Below are 25,639 nucleotides of genomic sequence, written 5' to 3'. Positions count from 1 at the left end.
CTTACCTTGACCTCATTTTCATGGTTCAGTGGTCAAAGTTAAGTTTTTGAGTTTTGGTCTTTTTTTCAAATACTATGTGCAATAGTTCAACTATATTTGGTGTATGGAAATATTTTATGATCTATATGTCAGTCACGCAGCTTTTATTTGACCTTGACCTCATTTTCAAGGTTCATTGCTCAGTGTTAAGTTTTTGTGTTTTTGTCTGTTTTTCTTAAACTATAAGCAATAGGTCAACTATATTTGTTGTATGGAAGAATTGTTAGCTGTACATGCCTGCCTAGCATGGTTCATCTGACCTTGACCTTATTTTCATGGTTCATTGGTCAATGTTTAGTTTACTTGGTTAATGTTAAGTTTATGTGACAGTTGTAATAAAGCTTTATATTTAGGACTATCAACATAATATCAATGATTAGTAAAGAAGGCGAGACATTTCAGCGTGTGCACTCTTGTTTACTGACTGCAGGTCAACAGGCTTGAGGGTCAAAGCTGAAGGGGACTATAGGTCTGTCATAGAAGTTTGTACTAGCTACAGGCCTGCAGATCATCAGACTTGAGGGACAAAGCTGAAGGGGACTATAGGTCTGTCATAGAAGTTTTGACAAGCTACAGGCCTGCAGATCAACAGACTTGAGGGACAAAGCTAAAGGGGACTATAAGTCTGTCATAGAAGTTTTTACTAGCTACAGGCCTGCAGATCATCAGACTTGATAGGCAAAGCTGAGGAGGACTATAGGTCTCTCATAGAAGTTTTTACTAGCTACAGGCCTGCAGATCAACAGACTTGATAGGCAAAGCTGAAGGGGACTATAGGTCTGTCATAGAAGTTTTTACTAGCTACAGGCCTGCAGATCAACAGACTTGAGGGACAAAGCTAAAGGGGACTATAAGTCTGTCATAGAAGTTTTTACTAGATACAGGCCTGCAGATCAACAGACTTGATAGGCAAAGCTGAAGGGGACTATAGGTCTGTCATAGAAGTTTTTACTAGCTACAGGCCTGCAGATCAACAGACTTGAGGGACAAAGCTAAAGGGGACTATAAGTCTGTCATAGAAGTTTTTACTAGCTACAGGCCTGCAGGTCAACAGACTTGATAGGCAAAGCTAAAGGGGACTATAGGTCTGTCATAGAAGTTTTTACTGGCAACAGGCCTGCAGGTCAACAGACTTGATAGGCAAAGCTAAAGGGGACTATAGGTCTGTCATAGAAGTTTTTACTAGCTACTGGCCTGCAGATCAACAGACTTGAGGGACAAAGCTAAAGGGGACTATAAGTCTGTCATAGAAGTTTTTACTAGCTACAGGCCTGCAGATCAACAGACTTGATAGGCAAAGCTGAAGGGGACTATAGGTCTGTCATAGAAGTTTTTACTAGCTACAGGCCTGCAGATCAACAGACTTGATAGGCAAAGCTGAAGGGGACTATAGGTCTGTCATAGAAGTTTTTACTAGCTACAGGCCTGCAGATCAACAGACTTGAGGGACAAAGCTAAAGGGGACTATAAGTCTGTCATAGAAGTTTTTACTAGCTACAGGCCTGCAGGTCAACAGACTTGATAGGCAAAGCTGAAGGGGACTATAGGTCTGTCATAGAAGTTTTAACTGGCAACAGGCCTGCAGGTCAACAGACTTGATAGGCAAAGCTAAAGGGGACTATAAGTCTGTCATAGAAGTTTTTACTAGCTACAGGCCTGCAGATCAACAGACTTGAGGGACAAAGCTAAAGGGGACTATAAGTCTGTCATAGAAGTTTTTACTAGCTACAGGCCTGCAGGTCAACAGACTTGATAGGCAAAGCTGAAGGGGACTTTAGGTCTGTCATAGAAGTTTTAACTGGCAACAGGCCTGCAGGTCAACAGACTTGATAGGCAAAGCTAAAGGGGACTATAGGTCTGTCATAGAAGTTTTTACTAGCTACAGGCATGCAGGTCAACAGACTTGATAGGCAAAGCTGAAGGGGACTATAGGTCTGTCATAGAAGTTTTTACTAGCTACAGGCCTGCAGATCAACAGACTTGATAGGCAAAGCTGAAGGGGACTATAGGTCTGTCATAGAAGTTTTTACTAGCTACAGGCCTGCAGATCAACAGACTTGAGGGACAAAGCTAAAGGGGACTATAAGTCTGTCATAGAAGTTTTTACTAGCTACAGGCCTGCAGGTCAACAGACTTGATAGGCAAAGCTGAAGGGGACTATAGGTCTGTCATAGAAGTTTTAACTGGCAACAGGCCTGCAGGTCAACAGACTTGATAGGCAAAGCTAAAGGGGACTATAAGTCTGTCATAGAAGTTTTTACTAGCTACAGGCCTGCAGATCAACAGACTTGAGGGACAAAGCTAAAGGGGACTATAAGTCTGTCATAGAAGTTTTTACTAGCTACAGGCCTGCAGGTCAACAGACTTGATAGGCAAAGCTGAAGGGGACTTTAGGTCTGTCATAGAAGTTTTAACTGGCAACAGGCCTGCAGGTCAACAGACTTGATAGGCAAAGCTAAAGGGGACTATAGGTCTGTCATAGAAGTTTTTACTAGCTACAGGCATGCAGGTCAACAGACTTGATAGGCAAAGCTGAAGGGGACTATACATATGTCTGTTGTAGAAGTTTTTCACATATTTTAGCTCACCTGGCCCAAAGGGCCAAGTGAGCTTTTCTCATCACTTGACGTCTGTCGTCCTGCGTCCATCGTCCTGCGTCCGTCGTTCGTAAACGTTTACAAAAATCTTCTCCTCTGAAACTACTGGGCCTAATTTGACCAAACTTAGCCACAATCATCATTGGGGTATCTAGTTTAAAAAATGTGTCCGGTGACCCGGCCAACCAACCAAGATGGCCGCCATGGCTAAAAATAGAACATAGGGGTAAAATGTAGATTTTGGCTTATATCTCTGAAACCAAAGCATTTAGAGCAAATCTGACATGGGGTGAACTTGTTTATCAGGTCAAGATCTATCTGCCCTTGAAATTTTCAGATGAATCTGATATCCAGTTGTTGGGTTGTTGCCCCTGAATTGGTAATTTTAAGGAAATTTTGCCGTTTTTGGTTATTATCTTGAATATTATTATAGATAGAGATAAACTGTAAACAGCAATAATGTTCAGCAAAGTAAGATCTACAAATAAGTCAACTTGACCAAAATGGTCAGTTGACCCCTTAAGGAGTTATTGCCCTTTGTAGTCAATTTTTAACCATTTTTCGTAAATTTTTGTAATCTTTTACAAAAATCTTCTCCTCTGAATCTTCTAAGACAAATTTAACCAAACTTGTCCACAATCATCATTACGGTATCTAGTTTAAAAAATGTGTCCGATGACCCCGCCCGCGAACCAAGATGGCCGACATGGCTAGAAAATAGAGCATCGGGTAAAATGCAGTTTTTGGCTCATATCTCTGAAACCAAAGCATTTAGAGCAAATCTTACAAGGATAAAATTGTTCATTAGGTCAAGATCTATCTGCCCTGAAATTTTCAGACCAATCAGGCAACACGTAGTTGGGTTGCTGCCCCTGAATTGGTAATTTTAAGAAAATTTTGCAGCTTTTGGTTATTATCTTGAATATTATTATAGATAGAGATAAACTGTGAACAGCAATAATGTACAGCAAAGTATGATCTATAAATAAGTCAACATGACCAAAATTGTCAATTGACCCCTTAAGGAGTTATTGCCCTTTATAGTCAATTTTTTACAATTTTCATAAATTTTGTAAATTTTTGTAAATTTTTACAAAATATTTTCCACCGTAACTTACTACTGGGCCAAGTTCATTATAGATAGAGATAATTGTAAGCAGCAAGATTGTTCAGTAAAGTAAGATCTACAAACACATCACCATCACCAAAACACAATTTTGTCATGAATCTATCTGTGTCCTTTGTTTAATATGCACATAGACCAAGGTGAGCGACACCGGCTCTTTAGAGCCTCTAGTTTCTGTAATACTTTAATCTGTTGATTAGATATTTGGTGTATAGTTATATCATAAGAACTTGCATCTATTGAAATTGAATTTCATTCTGGCAAACTGATTTTTGAAAAGTTTTGACTGGAGGACAAAGAATATTGCTTGAAAATGTCAATTTTCTATAAAAAAAATTTTAAACGCCCGTTTACGGGACGTATTATGTTATACCGTTGTCCGTCTGTCCTTCCGTCTTCAACATGTCGGACATTAACTCAAAAATGCTTTAACCAATTTGCATAAAACTTTGGTGAATTGTTTATATCTATTGACGTGAGCTCCCTTTCGTTTTTTATAAATTTTAGATTTTACGTTTCCGAGTTATGGGGTTTTATTCATTAAAAAAAGGGGGATTTTCCAGTTTTCGGACAATAACTCAAGAATGCTTTCACCAACTTGCAAGAAATTGTGGTGAATTGTTTATATCTATTGACAATGACATGAGCTCCCTTTTGATTTTTATATAATTTAGATTTTACATTTCCGAGTTACAGGGTTTTATTCATAAAAAAAGGGGGATTTTCCAGTTTTCGGACAAAAAATCAAAAATGCTTTCAGCAGTTCTTATGAAACTTTGCTGAATTGTTTATATCTATTGATGTAAGCTCCGTTTAGAATTTTATAAATTTTACATTTTACATTTCTGAGTTATGGGGTTTTATTCATTAAAAAAGGGGGGATTTTCCAGTTTTCGGACAATAACTCAAAAATGCTTTCAGCAATTCTCATGAAACTTTGGTGAATTGTTTATATCTATTGAGGTAAGCTCCCTTTACATTTTCATAAATTTCTAATATGACATTGAGAATTAATTGAACTTTAATTGTTTATAGTCTGACAACAGAGTCACTAAGTATTGCGCAACAGCACAGTGTATTGCACAACAGCAAGAAATCTTTAATTGAATATTAATTCAATTCATATAACCAATTTTAAGTTCTTTGACTACATTTATTCAGAAACCTATAATATGTCAAGTATTTAATACAATCCAAATTCAGACCTGTATCAAGCTTGAATATTGTGTCCATTTTTGCCCCAACTGTTCAGGGTTGGACCTCTGCGGGCGTATTCAGCTGCGCTCAGCAAAGCAGTTTATTCTGCAATGCTTGAACCAATTGATAAATTCACATAATAAGAAAATTTTTACCACATTTGCATTTCCTTCTAGTTGAGATATATATTTTGGACGTTGTGGTCCTTGCCTTAAAGTCATAAACATTTTTAGTATAATTATTGCAATCAGATTCAGAAATCAACTGTTGAAAATACTATATTCGATATTTGGAGGAAACATTTTTTACCTCTAGTAATGGGTAAAGTTTTATGACTGATTTACTGGAACATAGAAAATAACTTAAAAATAACAGTTTTTTGCACTGGAGTGTACCAAAATCTATGAAATTTTACAGGTCACATGAGATTATTCAAATGTTAACAGTGAGATGATGCTTTCTTTTTGCATCATATACATTTAGTTAGATTGAGGACTGCACATACATGTACAACTACAAGACACATGCGAGGTGAATGCAGGTTATGTTAAAGAACAATTATAAATATCCTTTCAGAAATTTATTTGTAGCTTTATTTCATAACCTACTGAAAAATGCAAATGTTTACCACTTATAATCAGTCAAAATAATTCACTATAAAAAAAATCTATGGTGACTTTTTAGATCACTGCCATGACTGCCAGGCATTTTTGTCTGAATTTCTTTTTAAACTGTGTGGACTTCATGTTTACACACTTATTTTTGTGAATTTAATTGTTTGTGCTAAGGACATAAAAGTTGGTTTCAAATCTGAATGTCAACCACTGTTTGTAGAGTTGTCTGTACCAAGAAATATGGAGGGACATTTGTTTAGGAATTTTATTTCATGATTTAATGTTTAATCATTTACATTATTTTATAGATCATATTATTCTCACATATTTAGTAGATTTCATACAATTAGATATCCATAGCTTTTACTGCTTGCATGGAGATATTTTGTGGTTGAAGTATTTGTATTTTATTCAAAGTCAACATTATAATAAATTTAGATCTTCCTTGAATGTATAAACTTCAAGTAAAGTTTCTATTGATTTATGGAACAGTGTTTTAATTTAAAGCTTTATCAGTAAAGTTTGAAGGCACACCTATATCTAAAACATACAGATTGGAAGCTCTTATCTCGTTTTCCCCGGCCAACTTGCAGATGGTTGGACGATCGTTAGAAACTGAAGTATGTGTCACTTAGGTTAATTTACAACAGTAAGCCGGGGCTTTTTGTTTGCTTTTGAGGTAGACGTGGCAAGCTATGCAGGATATAATGGCGTCCCTTGCTCTTCTGTAGGACATTTCAGGTAGAGTTTTTTTTTCTACAGAAACTTATTTTTTGCAGCTTTCTTGGTTCTTTAGAGAAAGAGGATGTTTTACAAGTAATATTGTCTATTTACACTTTGTATGGACTTTTAAAAAAAAAGGGTAGTAACCATAGTTAGATCAATACCTTTGGTTGTCAGTTTTTTATCTGAAGTTAGTCATAATTGTTATCAGACTTACCTTATATGGGCATTTTGTTTTACAGATCAAGGAACAGAACTACTCATCGCTAAAGAAAAAATTCAAGATTGCCAAAATATTATAACAACTTTAAATTCTGAGGTAAATACTTAATTGTTAAGAGACCGGCCAGTTATCACAACCCCTTAATGGAAGAAAAAATTAGCGAAAAATCATTTCTATGTCCAAAAACTGCAATTACATGATTGACTTTAGAGAGAAAAACTATGCTAAGATTTCGTCTTTCTTATAGAAACATTTGCCTATGTGCATGCTGTTCATCTTAAAATTTGTATTTTTGGAGTTGCAAATAAATATAGCTCTAAATAAGAATATTCTTTGTATTTATGTTATAATCTGATTTAAAAAAATTCACTTTTAGTTTTACTGATGTAAACAAACTAAAAAAAGTTAATTATTAATAAAAAACTTAAATAAGTTCATGTCAGATAGTATACATACAATTTCTTGCATTCTGACCTTATTTAACTATTTACGTTCAAATTGTTTTATTATTGGCATGGAAGTCATAAAAATGGTTGGCCTTTAATAGATACTATAAATATAAAAAAGTGTAAATGGTTCTGTATTTTCTGTGTTTCATACTAAGTTTACCTGTAGGTTAATTTAATCCCTTGCACATGGAACATCTTTCACCATTAAAGAGAAAGTTAAATAAGGGATAGTTTGTATTAAGTATTATGATTATCTGTTAAACCTTTCACAACTGTTTGCTGAGCTCTTTGTCAATTAATGTTTACATTTGTTAATATTTACACAGTATGACAAACTAATTTCAGAACGAACGACTGAAACAACTCAACCATGATTTGGAAGAGAAAGCAGAATCCTCTGAACTGCAAATCAACACTATATCTCAACAATATAGACAACTTCTGGAAGAAAGGCAGGTATGTTGTGTTCAGATCTATAAATCAACACTTTTATTGAATTACATAACAGTATAACCTTGAATATGCTTTTTTTTTAATGAAATAAAATTTCATCTTATAGAGTTTAAAAATGGGAAGAGCTAATAGAAATTAAGTCTTATTTTTATCAATAAGATTCAACATCTGGAAATTGGATGATCCGATAATATATGTAAGCAGGTATTAGTGTGAAAGGAGTTAACCTAACTAGGTATAAATATAAAAAAATGATTATGTCAAGAAGATTTTCTAATCTAATTACCACCCAGTATAAATTAATACACGCGCCCTCTGTTACCCTTTCTTCACAAACACTTTCAGAAAAGCCCAAACCTAATGAAGAACAAATGAGTATCAAAGTTGCAGTTGAGGATTTTTTCCTGTAGTGTCCTTTAATAATCATGCTATTTCTATCTGAATAATGAATATTGTAAATCATTTATATTATTGAATATCATGAATATGGTCAATAATATTAGTGGTCAGACAGTTATTAATAATGCAATTAAATAAGTATTGGGCATCGTCAACATTTAAGATCAATTTCAAGAATTTTCTAGATGCTGCCCCTATTGCAAAGTTGGTAGATCAACCATTTTGCCCAGAAAAGATTTTTATTGCACAATAATTACATTACATGTATGTTTCACGAGAATCCGTTACCGGTAGTTTGATTGGCTAACAATAATTGTGCGTCATTCAAAAATTAACCTTCATATCAAAATTAAATGTTACATTCGTGATGACACGTGCTTCCACAAAAAAAGTGCACAGGTAAATAAAAGAAAACTTGATAAAACTTTTTTGTCATGGTCTTATTACATGTAGCATAAAAATGTAATTATAAGAAAAGAATGCTTGTTTTTGTAATTTTATTGGGGTGTAAAAGTGTTGATCGTGCTTCATACAGAAATGTGCTTCGGTCAATACTTTAACACCCCAATAAAATTACAAAAAGAAGCATTCATTTCTTAAATATACTCATTGATTAGATGATGCAATATTTTAATTTTCTATTGGGTGCTATGAAAAGATAGAATACTGTGTAAAATGAAAACTATTTTGTCTAATACTTTGTTATGTGTCAATTTCACAATTTTGTAGGCATAGAATTGAAATTTTAAGTCATGTTTGTACTTAAACTGATTGTAATGTTGGGCTTCTGAATTTCATATTTGGTTCCTTATCTTTCAAACGTCAATTTTCTATCCGGCTTCTTATTGAAAAAAAGTTATTCCTTCTCATTAAACCTGAATATCAATCTGTAAACATTCAGGGATGTGGGAACTATTTCTGCTAGTCTCCACTGAAAATTAAATTCTTGTCCGGTGACAGCAATTAAGATGCACGTGTATATATCAACTTGTCACATAGTTTTAACAAGCAAGATAATAATTTCTGATATAACAAAAAGAAAGGCAAAAGTAATAACCACACCATTGACCTTTGGTCTTATGTAAATAGTTGATAACACATCTATTTATTTTTATATTGGTAGTCAAAGGGAGATACCAAAGTTTTCAAGATTTTGAGTATCGACAATAAAGAATTCCAAATTTTCCAAGCTTTTGAGTATATACAATATAAAAAGTAACGGAATTAAATATATTTTTTCAGGTAGAAATAAAGAAGTTGAAGGATGATCATCATGAGTTACTGTTACACCAGAGTACTACTGACTATGGTCAACAGAAAACAGAGTATGGAGAATATAATATGTCTGATGGTTAGTACTCTTTTATCATTTAACCAGTTGCAGCAATAATCACTGACATGAACCAGAGTAGCTGTGTCAGAATGGGATCACTAATAGTAATATTTTATATTACCGATAAAAGCTCTTGAGAGCTTGTGTTTTCTTAGTTGTACAAAACCGACTTTAAAAAAAATTATCTTATTTGCCTCAATAATAGCTGATGCAATAAAGCATAATTTAGGTACTCATTGAAAAAAGGGGGTGGAAATAAACAGTTTCCTGAAAATCTCTTGTCCATTTAATACACTATGTGGAGAATTTTTATAGTGAATGCTGGTGATTGTGGGTGTTTCACTCTGAAATATCACTCTGTATATTCCATAGTCTATACATATGAGAAGGTTGTAAATCAGACTGATCACCTGAATTCACTGAATGCCCTGTAAATTATAGAATTGACCAATTTATGCCAAGTTTGCAGCATAGATAGACAGCTTTCATAATAAACTGTTTGCATATAAACTTATGAAAAGTCCATTTCTGAAACCCCTATGCCAGTATTACATGATATAAACAATGCTAAAGGTCATTTGTATTCAAACTTCAGTTGTATAACATGCGTTTGAGCCTACTTAAACCTCTTGCTGCTGCTAATTTTATATGGTTACATTTTGTGTGCCAGAAAATAAGACAGTTGGACGTCTATGACATCACACGCCCAACAATGACGTCATTTCATATAAAATGACAAGCCCTAATGATGTTTGTGGACCCATTGAAGAAAAATGTTGCACTGTTTAATCTTCAGTATTTTATTTGAAAGAGATACAACAATGATTAGAAGTGTGTATAATTTAACATATGGACATATGTGTCCCTCCGTCACAGCCGTTGTGGACACATGTGTCCTTCAGGCAGCAAGAGGGTAAAAAAAGTTGTTTGTTTGCCCCAGATGAAGATAATGAGAATCCTAGAGAATAGGGTTTCACTCTTTTTTCTTTTTTTAAATTGATAAATCTTTTTTTTTTATATATTTTTTCTCTGTAATAAAACGCTATCTCTTAGCAGCCCAGGAAAGCAGACTAAGAGAGCTTTAGTTTTTCAGTCTTAATTTTACCTCTATATATAAGATCTTATCTTAAGTTATCAAAAAACAAATTTTGGCCTCCAGAAACCACTATAGCTCGAGTGGATTGTGTTTTTTCAACCTGCCCACCATGGAATGGTAACTCATGTCTACACAAAATTAACATAATTGATATTTAGTAAAAATACTGAAAACAATAGCTTTTCTTATTTTGTAAAAGGTATTTTCATTCAAGTCTTATTATTTAAGAAGAGAAATGGCATATCCACTCAAAGGGATAGAAATAGAAGACATCTAAAAGTTTTCCACATTGCCATCGAGACATGTGTAAACTGCAAAATCCCTGTGAGGTGTAGTGTACTTTCATACTCCTCCAATAATCATTTGTAATGCTAAAAATAGTTGTTTGGGTTGTGATTATTGTTGTCCCGGCTTGTGACACAGGTGACGCTAAATGTTTATCAGTAAGAGTGTGCTCCTGTGATATTAAGGTCATACAGAATTCACCGACAAACATTCTTCTGTCGACCTTGGATGCTATATATATTGTCATTTGAAGGTCACACTAGAGTGAGAAATTATGTATGTTGTTACTGACCATTTCCAAGGTCGATTAACAATATTTTAATGGTAAATTTTTCAATGGAAATATAAAAAAAAATATGTGAAAATGCAAGTGGATAGAAATATCCTTATTACTAGGGAATCAAGTAGGGATAGAGAGAAAATGAAAATGCTGCAAATGTTTTAAGGTTTCATTTATGGTATTGGAGAAAGTTCTTGAATAAAATATTTGGATAAGGGAAAGTGTTCATAGATTTGACCTTTCAGGGTAATAAATATGGAATTTTCTTTTGGGTCATTTTTGGAAGATTTTACAAGAAAAATCTTATCATAAGGGAATCAAAATTCATGGGGTGAGTTGAAAATGTTTGATTTTGCAGTTATTCTTCTAATAAATAGGTCATTTTACCAGGCCCTAAAGGTGTTAAAGATCAAATCTTTGAGTTTAGTCAAACAAGATTTTTAATATGTTGTTTGTAGCAACAATCAAATGTTGTTTATATAAAAGATTTTTTATTATCTTTTACTGGATTTTTCAAGGAAAACAGTTATTTTGGCCAGTGTTTATTTTCACAGTTATGTGACATTTATAACATAATCAGTTGAACGTTATTTTTTGGACTTTTTGATGTTTTCAGAAAACAGCTTTGTGTGAATAGAACAAATTTAACAGTTTGAGAGATAAAATAAGATATGTATAAAAAAAAACTCTTCTCGTTAAGGTCATGTTTTAATGTTTTCATTGGTTTTCTTTCTTCCTGAAATTATAAGGTCAAAAAATTTACGTTCCTTTGAATTTCATTTAACCCCTCTTTTTTTTAGACTTGAAAATCAGTGCACTTGCTATTGCTATGTCTGTTATATTTTCAACAAAAGTCAAGTAAGTAGCTAAACTCTTCAGAATTTGACTGAGAAAGAGTAGTGAAACTCTGTTTGTGTAATAATATTTTAAATAGTATCAATTATTTACTGGACTAGATGTACATTACAACAATTAGTGTCTCAAGGCCGAAATATTTGATAATCCAAAACCTGATTAAGTTGAAGAGCTGATGAAAAAAAACTAAGTAAAGCCAAACTTAGATATGGGTGAATAATAAGATGACACATCCAGTATATATCTGAAATCTTAAACATCACTGTTTTATTTTCTAGAATTTTTATCCTGTTATACCTTTTTATATGACCACAAAATTTTTTGCATCTGTATGATTTTATGGCGATGTCTGCGTCTGAAGACATTTTGGTTCGTAGACAATAACTTGTGTATAAGTGTATGGATAACTATGAAATTTTAGCACAAGGTTCCATACCACTAAAGGATAGTTGGGATTGTTTTTGGGGGATACTGTCCTAGCGGTTTTGTAATTAGGGGACAAAAAGAGTCAGTTTTACTGGTTCATAGAAATTATTTCATTTATGTATTGTTTAAACCCAAAGGATATTGATCATAAGCATTGATAAGCATTTAGACTACATCAAATAAACAAGTTTATATATTTTATGTATATAATTTGATAAGTTCTAAATTGTCCCAAGTCTAGAAATGTGGTGAAATAATTTAACAATGTTATAAATGATCATCCATTAACACCAGTTCCTTAAAAGATGAGAAACTTTCTGATACCACAACATATTACAGTTGTTAACACTAGCTACATGATTCTTTAAAAACTCCTTTCAGCCTTCATGATTAACAACTAGTCAACCACAACACTAGCTGCGGAACCGTAGCTCTTAGGACCTTATGATATTTTTTGACAATTTACGAAGCCATAGACCAGACCATTTATGGTCCGCAAATTGTCAAAAATATCACAAGGACTTAAGTGCTACGGTTCTGCAGCTACCACAAGACCTACTGCAAAGGCCAATAAAAATGTTGCATGACCAGTAAAATTTTCTGTAAAGATGCCTCACAAGCCATAAAGATTTAAAGAAATTTGATTACCAACAAATTATTTATTGGGCTTATAAGTCAAACAGATTTTTGTAAAGACTGTTGTCTTTTGCATTGATAAGTCACAGCTAGTAATTGATAAAAAAAAATTCACTTTTTCCACTTTTTGTTTCTTTATAAAAAGGAATAAAAATATCTTTATAATAAGGTATAAAAATAGCTGATGTTTCAAAGAATTTTTTTTCCCGCATTTTCTCACAGAAAAAATTATCCAATAATATTGCATGTTACATTTTAATGAAATCTTCGTAGGAGAGCTGATTTCTGATAACGTTACTACACAACGTCTAATCTGTTCTGTTATCGACTCAAGTTGTGCTTTTATCTTGAGGAAAATAGAACATTTCTTGTATTTTCTATAAATGGAAGTTTGTCCCAACATGTCACTGATATCATATTTTATCAACAAGTTTGTTAGATATTAAACATTCCGAATTACTGTTTTATGCCTTGAAGGATGTCACCGTGCTATGGTGTTTTTGCATGGTAATTTAAATTTTGAATGATGTAATTTTTTGCAATCATTTCCGTAATTATAATATTTTTGTTCATTTATGCAATAATTAATATAAAATTCAGACTTTTGGTCTATTATTGAAATACTTGTGATGGCTGCCATTTGTGCCACTCAGTTAACCTCAGCTTATGAAATTATCATCTTTTAATTGCTATACCAAAGACAGGTTTTGTTTGGATCAGACTTTTTTGTATGAGGCTTAGAAACTGGGGTAGGGCGAGGTTTACTGAGCCCTTCAACTGTTTTGTGCCGAATTTTAAAAAAAGTTAATATTTTCTGACATTGACCTAATATTGTTTTTATACTGCAGCTGATAATGGCTACAATTACCTTTATGAAAATGTTAACATAAAAATGAAAACTAATTTCCATCCCTAAACGAACCCCAAATTGTGAAGAAAAGTATTGTGACATGAAATCAACATTGCACAAATATCACTTTGTTACTATATTTGGTAGATACCGACAACAGGAAGTGTTCTTGATGCAGTATAAGCAATAATAAATGCATAAGTTGTTTTGTTATAAATTAGGCTGTTAGTTTTCTCAGTTGAATTGTTTCATAATTTTCATGTCAGGGCCTTTTATCGCCGACTATACCGTATGGGTTTTTCTCATTGTTGAAGGATGTACGGTTGCCTATATATGCTTACATCCACTTCATTTGGAATTTGGTGGATAGTTGTCTCATTGGCAATCATACCACATCTTATTTTTATTTAAATTAATTTCTGAATTTTCTGTAGTTTAGAATACCTTTTTAGAGGTTCTGATGTTACTAGACTCTATCTGAATGAAATTAAGACAATTATTAGGGACTGGCCTAGATCCTTACATTGTGGAATATTGTGAAATTATTTATGTTTGCCTTGTACTTTTTCATTATTTTTACCCTTACATCTATATAAGAGCTAAAGAAATACTTCTTTGAAACATTACATTTATAAATACTGTTACATAACATATTAGAAGCCCAGAGAAATTATTCATAATGAAAATTCTATAACTAACAAAAAACATCCTAAATTGAATGCCTAGAAAATCAATACTAATATGTAATCAGTACCAACCAAGACTCTCACTGATAATATTTATATATTGACATTCAAAATGACGATACCAGAACTCTATAAGTAATATGCACCTACAGGAACAAATACTAGACCCTAGCTACTTATATTTGTGAAACTAAAATCCATAGGATCACAATAGTCTGAATAGACCATCACTGAGAATACTAGAGTAACTTGAGCAAAGCTCACTAATTAATACCCTCAATTCCCCATAAATTTGCATAGATATGGCAAAGTCCATGTTTTGTTGTGGGGAATCCCTAAAAATCTTTCATAAAAAAATGAAAAAATAAAATAAAAATGGCGATGCATAGTGTGAGCAGACATACAAATTGACAAACAAACAGAATAAAACAATAATTTTACAACTTTGCTTCAGTAAGTAAGAGTATTACACATATATTTATATGACCAGAATACACCATCAGTACTAGTAAAAGAAGAAAAATAATCTTATGGGAAAAATTCAGACCCTCACAAATAATATTTTTCAAATGATATCCTTTAGACCCTTTCTACATGTAATTATATAAGGACAAATGTAGACCTTCTCTGACAGCAGATAAGAGCCTCATTAGTAATAAAGCAAACAATCCATTAGACAAGACTAGACCCTCATTTAACTGTTAACAATATCCAGGGTACTAGATTAGACCCTCGCTGATGTTAGTCATCATGGAGGGTAAATTTCACTTCAGAACATGAAGCTATAGCCAGACAAGAGTAAATAAAAATCTCAATTGAAGGACAAATTTATCAAGTTTGTAGTGACAAGTTTAAGCTCCTTTCAATATTTGTTTAAGTTTTTTAAATCTCAGTGCATTTTACACAAAAATTACCTGCCTTTTTTAAACAAGATAAAAATATATTAGACATTATCAGCTTTGAATTGTTACACATGGGAATTTGTATAGTTCATTTTAGGTGAAGGATAAGACTTTTTTAGACAATTGTTCTGACAAGAAAGTTGGTACACTTCTATGACTCTTCTTGGAGGAGCAGTTATTCAACATGCTCTTAGATTTAATCGTTTTTGGCAGTTCTAAAATTATATTATCGGCTATATCTAATGAAAATATCAATTAATTTATGGAGATGACAAACTCATTTAAAAACAAATCTTTGTTGATTCCAAGTAAACCATATCACAGATTTACTCAGTTTCATCTGAAAGTGACATCTTGCATACCTTCTGAGCATACCTTATTTCAATTTCAATTCCATCAATTTCCAGACAAAAAAAAATTCCTCTTGGAGCATTAGTTCTAAAAGTCAGAAATATTTGTAAATTGAAAAATTTCAAATGGGACCAATATTTCCTTTTTTTCATTTTCTCCAAAATAAATCTCCCAAATGATCAATAATTTTATATTTGCTCTTTAGTAGCAGAAAAATGTATAGTATATATGTAGTATATGTAGTATATATGTCTCTGTTGGTATTAATAGAAAATTCAACAACTTGTTTCAAAATATACCCCACACACTTTATTCAAATCATGATTTCCAAAAAATATAAAAGGTCACAGTTGGAATTTTATAAAGGTAAAGAAATATTAAAAGTCAGCAATTTTCATACAACGGATTCCCTCTAGTCACAGGTAGACAAACATTGTAACCTTTAAATTAACCAATTATATTTGGTGTTACAGTGATAATGTAATCAAGGTCTGACCTATTTATCTGATATTATTTGATCATGCTGTTTATTAGTTGGGGTTAGACCATGCCAGCATGCATACATCCAATCTCAGATTAACTTGTAGATCAAAGCCTTGGTGATGTTATTGTTGTTTTGGTCTACAGGTGTCTGTTAAGTATCCAATGGCCACACTGATTGTGGTTAGACCATGTCTGTATGTATCCAGCCAATCTCAGGCTAACTTGTACATCAACGACTTGATGATGTTATTGTTGTTTTGGTCTACAGGTGTCTGTTTAGTATCATGTGGTCACACTGATTGTGGTTAGACCGTCTGTATGCATCCAGCCAATCTCAGGCTAACTTGTACATCAAAGCCTTGATGATGTTATTGTTGTTTTGGTCTACAGGTGTCTGTTTAGTATCATGTGATCACACTGACTGTGGTTAGACCATGTCTGTATGCATCCAGCCAATCTCAGGCTTACTTGTACATCAAAGCCTTGATGATGTTATTTTATCACTTTTAGTATTCATAGCAACTTGATATATACCTAAAATAGTCTGTTGAACTTCATAGATAAAATGATAATAGGTACTTTTGAAAATGCAAATTGTCATTGAATTATGCTTTAGTCATTTTTAGCCCCTGCAAATCTTTACCAAAATCAGGCATTGCATACATGTGTTGTCCGTCAGAACCAAGTGGATTGAACACCAAAGGGAAGCAAAAGTCAAGCATACAGGCACATGCTTTGAGCTGAAACACTGAAAACCTTATAAAAATGCTTTCTTGTAACTGGTCTGATGTACTATCATTTCAGTATGAGCCTACTTCTTTGTCAAAATTAGTAATATTTTCAAGTATGAAATCCCAAAATAGATATATTTTTTTTAATTCCAGGGCCACGGGATGATTTGGACTTCAGTGATAGCATTAATATGCAGCATGAAATTAACAACCTTAGGAAGGAAAATCGTAGGTTACAGACCCAGTGTGATCAGCTGAAGGCTTTGTCAAAGGTAAGTTCAGAATCAGTGGAAGTCATTGGCTAATAGCTTTGTCAAAGGTGAGTTTAGAATCAGTGGAAGTCATTGGCTAATAGCTTTGTCAAATATGAGTTCAGAATCAGTGGAAGTCATAGGCTAATAGCTTTGTCAAAGGTGAGTTTTGAATCAGTGGAAGTCATTGGCTAATAGCTTTGTCAAATATGAGTTCAGAATCAGTGGAACTCATTTGCTAATAGCTTTGTCAAAGATGAGTTTAGAATCAGTGGAACTCATCGGCTAATAGCTTTGTCAAAGATGAGTTTCGAATCAGTGGAAGTCATTGGCTAATAGCTTTGTCAAAGATGAGTTTAGAATCAGTGTCATGAACTGAAGGATTGGTCTCAGGCAAGTTCAGTCAGTGATTTCAGAATCTGAATAATGAGGTTGAGACAGAGGTTCTTTATTGTTAAGAATAGATGTCATTGACTGCCTGAAGAAATTTGTTAAAGGTTAGTTCAGAGTCATTTTGATTTGATGAAAGCTTTATTTAAGGGGATTTCAGAATCAGTACCATGAGATTGAGGCTATGTCAAAGATTAGTTCAGAATCAGACCTAGTGTCTTAAACTTGAGGCTTTATCTGTAGTGAGTTTTAAATCAGTGTAATTATCAACAGGTTTTCTTCAAGATGAGCTCAGAATCAATGATATCACTAAATCTTATCCATTAAAAATTTCTTGGAGAGAAAATTCATTAGTGTGGTGAGCTGAAATTTCATCAAATGTGAGATAGTAATATTAAATATTGGATCCCTTACAAGATGTAGAAATGTCACATGAGATCCACTATCAAGATGTAGATATACCACATGGGACTCCTTACAAGATGTAGAAATGCCACATAGGATCCTCAACGAGATATAGATATACCACATGGGATCCTTGTCATGATGTCGAAATGCAACATGGAACCCCTTACAAGATGTAAAAATGCCACATGGGATTCCTTACAAGATGTAGAAGTGCCACATGGGATCCCTTACAAGATGTAGAAATGCCACATGGGATCCCTAACAAGATGTAGAAATGCCACATGGGATCCCTTACAAGATTTAGAAATGCCACATGGGATCCCTAACAAGATGTAGAAATACCACATGGGATCCCTAACAAGATGTAGAAATGCCACATGGGATCCCTAACAAGATGTAGAAATGCCACGTGGGATTCCTTACAAGATTTAGAAATGCCACATGGGATCCCTAACAAGATGTAGAAATGCCACATGGGATCCCCAACAAGATGTAGAAATGCCACATGGGATCCCTTACAAGATGCAGAAGTGCCACATGGGATCCCTTACAAGATGTAGAATTGCCACATGGGATTCCTAACCAGATGTAGAAGTGCCACATGGGATCCCTTACAAGATGTAGAAGTGCCACATGGGATTCCTTACAAGATGTAGAAATGCCACATGGGATTCCTTACAAGATATAGAAGTGCCACATGGGATCCCTTACAAGATGTAGAAATGCCACATGGGATCCCTAACAAGATGTAGAAATGCCACATGGGATCCCTTACAAGATTTAGAAATGCCACATGGTATCCCTAACAAGATGTAGAAATGCCACGTGGGATTCCTTACAAGATGTAGAAATGCCACCTGGGACTCCTTACATTCTCTATTTTTTAGAAATGAAAATTTGATTTATTTAAAAAATGAAATAGTTGAGAAATTTTACATTCCAATATCTAATGTAATAAATTCCCCAAATGAACCCTACCATGATTTAACAAGAAAAAAACTTTAATTTTAAAAATAAAATCTAAGATTTTTACATATAGTTTAATTTAGCATGCTTGAAGAAAATTTACATTGCATTGTTAACTGTATTCAAGTTGTTTGAAATCCTATAGAATTGAAAATAGAATGTCCTTATTAAAAAGTTGTGAAATATTGTAGCGTTGAAAGGGTATTAGAAATGTTTAGATATTGTATTTTAACATTTACAAGCGGTGTAATATTGACACAAGACAGGAAATTGGTTGTCGTTTTATTCTTTGTTGAATTTGACCAAAAACTTGTGTGATATTAATATAGCTACCTGTATTTTACCTGTGTAAGGACAAATCTATTCAAACTTTTATTACTCAATCTTTTTAACTGATCACATCGTTTCAAGTGGGTTTTTTGTTTATTTAATTGTTTTATGTTCAGTATGTCAGCGTCGGATAGGATGTCTTAACTGTGAAATACTATTCTGGTTTTATAGAAATGGACATGTAAGTACTTATGTACTCTTATTCTAATTTCCTCAAATAATTTCAAGCACATGTTTAAATCTTAAAAAAGTATGACTAGACTTTTTTTGGTTTAACTTTTTTTTTCAGTGATAAAAATATATAATATGTATTGCCTACATGTGTTTGTATATTTTTATCTCGTGGCCGTGTAGTCCTACATTTACTGTCAGGTTGAAAGCGCAATATGTTAGAAACATTTGAATATAATTTAAAACCACACCCAAATGATAATCCAATTAAAATGTCATTTTATTATTGATTCGTACATTACATCACAATCTTATTCAGTTTTGAAAACTGGCTGAAAATTTTTGTGAACATGTACCTGTAAACACCTGCCATTATCTACCTTTATATTTCACCTGTTAATTAAGTAAGTTTAGATGATATTTGTAATCCCTACATTTAAAATAGTCATGACAGTTGGGCCCTTATCTGTGGTTAGATAGGTTGGTTTCTAAGAAGGCCATTGCTGATAAGACCAGCTAAAGTAACTGTTGTCAATTGTTTATCATTAGCGTTACTTAGGACGGGAGGAATTCTACTGTACATGTTATCAGCTCGGCTTTAATCTGCTCGGTGGTAAGACGGTACCATTGCTCTAGCTGGTACGAGATAAGCTAGGTCAGTAGAGGCCAGCTTTCCCAGGATGTTAGTTGCTGACTCACGGGATCTATTTCTCTCTCCGTAATTCTGATACGCCATGAATTGGACTCGGTGCTAGGTACGTACAGTTTGCTTTTTAAAGTGATATGTCTTGTTGGTTCATTTTCTTGTCAGATTTGAAGGGAAGCGTCTGCATATGGTATATTTTAACATTTACATAATATCCATGCCAATAAATCAGTAGTTACTTAATTTTTGTAATACATGATGTTTTTTAAAGTACAAATGTTTTCTTCCAAACGTTCCTATTTTCTTTTCCTTTTTATTTTTAGGTTGTTTTGTGAAAAGCTCTGGTTTCTAAATTAAAATTTTCCAAGTCTAAAAAAAAAATGTCTCAAAATTTTCCATTTCTTAACATGCATCATAAAATATCATATCGAGAGCTAGCCATATTTTACAGTTAACTTTTAAGTGTAGATAGTGTAAAACAAATGATAAATTGGTTCATCCAGAGTTTTTGCAAATGTGTATAGCTTGTCATGTTTATTATAAGTTATGTAAAGAAAATCGCAAACTTAGCGCAAATTTAAATGAATAAAAGCGGACTTGTCAATGTTATCATTTGAATATAACAGTACAGGAAATGCGTTTTAAGTTAATTTAAATAAATTATGTGAGAAATAGTACTAAAAAGTTGGATTTTAAACTTCTATCAGATTTTATGTACTTTATAGTTGTTATATGAGAGAAGTTTTTTCTCACCATTTTTTTTTTAATTGTCTGGATATCTGATCCATAGTTTTGAATTAGCAGGAAAAAGATAAGTTTGAAAACCCCCCAAAAAAATCTAATCTTTGAATTTAAAATCCTTTAAGTCATATAAAAGAATAAGAAACTAAGTTTAATTGGACATATATTATCAGCTTTCTGAAAACAGATTTTTTGAATTCAATTGATAGGCCATAATGACCTCTAATGTAAAAAAAACTCTGGTAATATTTTGACCTTTAAAGATCTAGACCTTTTAGTTTGAACAATAGATGAGGAAGTTTTATATAAATGAGGAAGAACTTTGATCCACATTCCCGAAAACTTAATACCTTTAAGTTAGTTTTCATTTATATGGAAAAAGTTATATGAGTTTAAAGCTCCGGTTTTTAACAGTTTAAGAATATTTCATTACAATTGTTAAATATAGAGTTACTTTAAGTCACATGTGGATCTATGATTTAAATTACAATGTGTGGATACCTGAGAATTGCGGGTTTTTTAATTTAAAAAAATCATTTACTTTTATTAATTGGTCAATTTGAAGAGGGATACTTGCTCCCCACAACCCCCTTTTAATCTGCACATGAAAATTAGTCATTTCTTATGTCAAGTCCCAAACTGATTACAAATTTTCTTTCACCTTTTGTGGTAGAGATATAGGTATTTGTTTTCAGATAAGAGCTAAGTATTATGTGACTCTGTGCAAAATAATCCAATAGTCAGCAAAATTTGAATCGAAGGTTTTCTTCCTGAAAAAAGGTTTTCATTTAAATTACTTGATGTTAAAGACTAAGAATAGATCTATATGTTGATAAAGGACTAAAGACTAAGGTAAAAGCTGTTATAATTTTTCAGTAACTAAAACCTGGCAGGTATTGATGTATTTCTCTTTATGTCTGATTTTATTTTATTGAATTGATAATGAAAAGGCAGGTTCTATGAATATGTAACATGTAGAAATGTCCCTAACAACCCTATGTACTGTGTCAATATACAGAGTGAATTACGACAAGACGTGCTTCAATGCACAATAAAAGGCTCGGTAATGAAGGAAGTACTGCACCCTGTCTCAGGTAAAACTGTCTACAAAGCAACCCCCCATTTACCTAACTGTAAAGGTAGGTGTGGCAATCAGGGCTTATCTGTACTACAGGTAAATTTAAATTTGAATGTGAATTTGAATTTGAATTTGAATTTGAATTTAAAAGTTTCATGGACTGAATGACATTGCTTGTTAAAATGAAAGTAGACCTTTTATCATGTAAGATATGTCATAAAAATGCATGTCTACATGTAAATTGATATGACGCATGTCAATAAGTGGTATCTTAAATTTAGTTCAGACTGGATCATACATTTATAACTTGTTTCTTGTCTATTAATAGTTGTCATTTAAGTCATCAAACAGCAGTAGAAGACATTTACTTTCCCGAGGCCAAATCTCTATAATTTTAAGATTCTCATTCTTCACCATTTTACCTTTCTCATGAATGAAAAGAAATCCTGTGTCCTCTTTCTGAACGATACAGAACATTGAAGTATTTTGCTAGCCAAATTGTTTCAGTACTTCCCAACTTCTCAAAATCTCCATGAGGGATTTTCAGCACAAGAGCCCCTAATGCATATTTCATACATCTCATATGTGTTTTAATCAAATATATTATTGTAAAAATGATAATATATATTCTTTAATGCCAATTTAAATTCCTTGAACGTCTGTTTTGAGGTATCCAGTTTATAAAATGGGGGATTTCAAGAGTCATGTCAATCCCTTCATGGGGAGGTACACAATAACCTGAGAAAGTTGACACAGAAAAGTATGTTTTTCAAGATTTTGTAATAGAATCATACATACATACATATATGAACCTCTGTATGCCTTTTTTTTTTGTCATTGGGTTGCTGTTTCTTCGATGTATTACTTATACATGTATCTCCTTTTATTGGTACAGATAATTTATTTATGCCCAGATGATTTTATGACCAGGACAAAAACTTTCATATCTACTTTTATATATCAGATAATTTACTCTCTGATCGAGATAAAAACATTAAAGTCTTAATCTTCTTATATATCTGATCAAATTAGAATTACATTTACCTTACTTTTATCCTTTTTTTTTCTTTGGTGCAGTTATGTCATTGTATAAAGCATTGCAAATTTTAAATTTTAGTGTATAGAATTTATTTTAAGGTTTAAAATTTATGTTTTCTTTTTCATGTCTATCTAATCTTATGTGGAGGAATTATTTGTTAAAAAAAAATGAATATAAATTGGATATCAAGAATGTTAATACTGTATATTGTAACTTATTTTCACCAAGGATTTGTATAGTTATCTCACTATACAAATCCTTGTTTTCACTGAAACTTTCTTGGTTTTAGCCATTTCCAGCCATTTGCCATTATTTAAGGGGTTTTTTTTATACTTTGTTGGTGTATCAGATTTATTTTTTTACTTTGTTGGCATACTCATATTTAAAAAAATAAATTTTTGACATTTTCAAAACTATTTATATTACTGTTATTTTGCTACTTGTGAAAGTGACGAAAGTAAATTGCTCGTGAATATACATGTTAGTTTACAGTGTTTGTTCTGTGGACAGGAAAATGAGTATCGTACGGAGATTACAGTATTCTGTGAATGTGGCGGAGTGAAACATATTCCTCCCCCTAACCTGAGACAGTTATGTAACAACATGACATGAGAACAAACTTTAAATACAATTTAGAAAAGCCTTGACTCATCAGATGGGCACTAAGCAAAAAAACAAACATTTGGTTTGATTAACTCAGGATTTGAATAAGCTGACTTTCACATTCTATTCAGATGATCTGTAATTGGTTATAAAAAGTTGGAGGGTAAATAGACTGTTCTATAAAACATGAGGTAAATAGACTGTTCTATAAAACATTGAAAAGAAATCAATGTCTTGAAATTTAACCTATCCATGGAAATTAATACTTGTCAATTTCTTGCACATGAGTGTTCTATATTTTGACCCACCGCATGATTAGTTTTAAGTGCTAGTGATTTTTTGAGCAGTAAAACATAGTTTGTTCTGATTTTTGTCGACGACCACATTTGTACTTTAAGTGTTAGTGATATTTGAGCAGTAAAACCTGGTTTGTTCTGATTTTTATCCACCACATTTGTACTTTAAGTGTTAGTGATATTTGAGCAGTAAAACCTGGTTTGTTCTGATTTTTATCCACTGCATGTTTTTCCTTTCAGTCAAGTGGTAATGTTTCAACAGACAATAAACATCAAAAGGAAATAGAAGATTTACAAAAGAAATTAAAGGTAACATTTAATGATTTGAAATGATGATTTATACTATACTAAAGTTTGTCACTAAGATGAGTACAATATAGTTCAGTAAATAATTTCGTACAAGGAAAACTAGCAAAATGCAAAATGTTGTTTTATCTAAATTTGACATGCTTTATCTCAATTAAAGCTGAATTTAATTAAAAAAGAAATCAATTTCTCACTTTTTTATAATGATAATAGGTGACAAAATTTCTCCACATATACATTTTGATTAAAAATTGATGTCTTTATTCAATACACATAAACTCAAAAGGAGTGCTGAAGTTCTTGAGGTACAAGGCAAAAATGAAAATATGAAAAGTACAGAGGACAATAAGCTATACAGAAAATGAATATGAAATAGACAACACATCATAACACAAGGGTTATATTTAATAAATCATTTTTTTTTTTATGTAGGAAGTAAGTCAACAGTTGGAAACAGAAAATGAAAACCATCAACATGAAGTCGCTTCATTACAAGATGTCCACCGTCAAAAAGCTTCCATACTTAGGAAAAAGTTCAAAGATGAAATTACACAGTATAAACAGAAAATCAATGAATTGGAAGGTGAGTTCTTTCCCATAATGCATCACTTCAAAAGGAAAATTTCAGTGCCGATATTGCAGCATGTAAACTATGAATCAATGAATTCAACATGAAATCCTGTCCCTTAATGAGTCACTTCAGGGAAATTTTCAAAGGTAATTTTAAAGAAAATAAACTGACAACGATAAAATTTGATAAAATTTTAAGGAAACGTTTCCTACAAAATACATCAATGTTTATTGAAGTAAATATATGATGTAATAGTAATGTACAGAGTCAGTGAATTTAAAATTGGGTAAAGTTCAAGGATGGAAATATAATGTGTACTTATTGTACTTTTCAATATTAGAGTCATGACATTTCAACACTGGAATAACAGAATATATAGGGTAAATGCCATGAAACAGACACAGGCCCCCAAAAATGGAACCCCCCCCCCCACAAAAAAAAAGTAGAATTTTTTTTTAAGCCAAAAAATCTCAATACATTAATTTTCATTGAAGTAAATATATGATGTAATTGTACTGTATACAGAATTAGTGAATTTTAGCTACATTTGTAAATTACAGCCATGTAAGGTCACCATTGGTCTTTACTTATGAACGAGTATCCAAACTTTATGGCAACAATTTAATCATCCTTAGTTTCAACAAGTAGTGAACAGTCCATAGCCAACAGAAACAATTAAAATCTGAATTCAACACTGATATATATATATATGTTTATCAAAATTATTTAGGTATATTACATGTTTCTTTTATTTAGATGTTTCTGGAAATGGGGACCAACAATATCTGGTTGTCAAAGAGTCAGCTGAATGGATGCAGGTAAATGGTTCTTCCTTTATTTTGATTATTATTATTCTATGTAAAGGGTCCACAATTGTGTGCAGGTGGGAGGTTGATATTGTGTAGGAATATTTCAACAACTTTCACAACAGAAGACCTATTTTAATTTTATATATATTTCCTATGCTATATAATTAATAAGTGAAAAGTGTATTTACCAAATATGCTTAAAAAAAACTTGTTACTGACTTTTGATGAGAGACAAAGAACTTGTAACAAAAAAATCACAAAACTCATGTCTGAATAAAGTGATATTTATTTGTATTGGTC

General features: G+C 32.6%; 1 protein-coding gene across 1 annotated transcript in view; it reads left to right on the top strand.

The window, feature by feature from the left end:
* LOC127739138 (thyroid receptor-interacting protein 11-like) overlaps nucleotides 1-25,639 on the top strand; it is a 57,445-nt gene that overhangs the window by 11,389 nt on the left and 20,417 nt on the right. The window contains exons 2-8 of the mRNA XM_052250730.1: nucleotides 6,539-6,615; nucleotides 7,314-7,424; nucleotides 9,063-9,171; nucleotides 16,888-17,006; nucleotides 23,894-23,962; nucleotides 24,392-24,542; nucleotides 25,287-25,348. Coding sequence (XP_052106690.1) covers nucleotides 6,539-6,615; nucleotides 7,314-7,424; nucleotides 9,063-9,171; nucleotides 16,888-17,006; nucleotides 23,894-23,962; nucleotides 24,392-24,542; nucleotides 25,287-25,348 — 698 coding nt within the window. The remainder of the gene's footprint in view (nucleotides 1-6,538; nucleotides 6,616-7,313; nucleotides 7,425-9,062; nucleotides 9,172-16,887; nucleotides 17,007-23,893; nucleotides 23,963-24,391; nucleotides 24,543-25,286; nucleotides 25,349-25,639) is intronic.

This window comes from Mytilus californianus, unplaced genomic scaffold (assembly GCF_021869535.1).
Source record: "Mytilus californianus isolate M0D057914Y unplaced genomic scaffold, xbMytCali1.0.p SCAF_4, whole genome shotgun sequence".
NCBI lineage: Eukaryota > Metazoa > Mollusca > Bivalvia > Mytilida > Mytilidae > Mytilus > Mytilus californianus.
The sequence above is the reverse complement of the archived record's forward strand: the minus strand, read 5'-3'. Positions and strand labels throughout refer to the sequence as shown.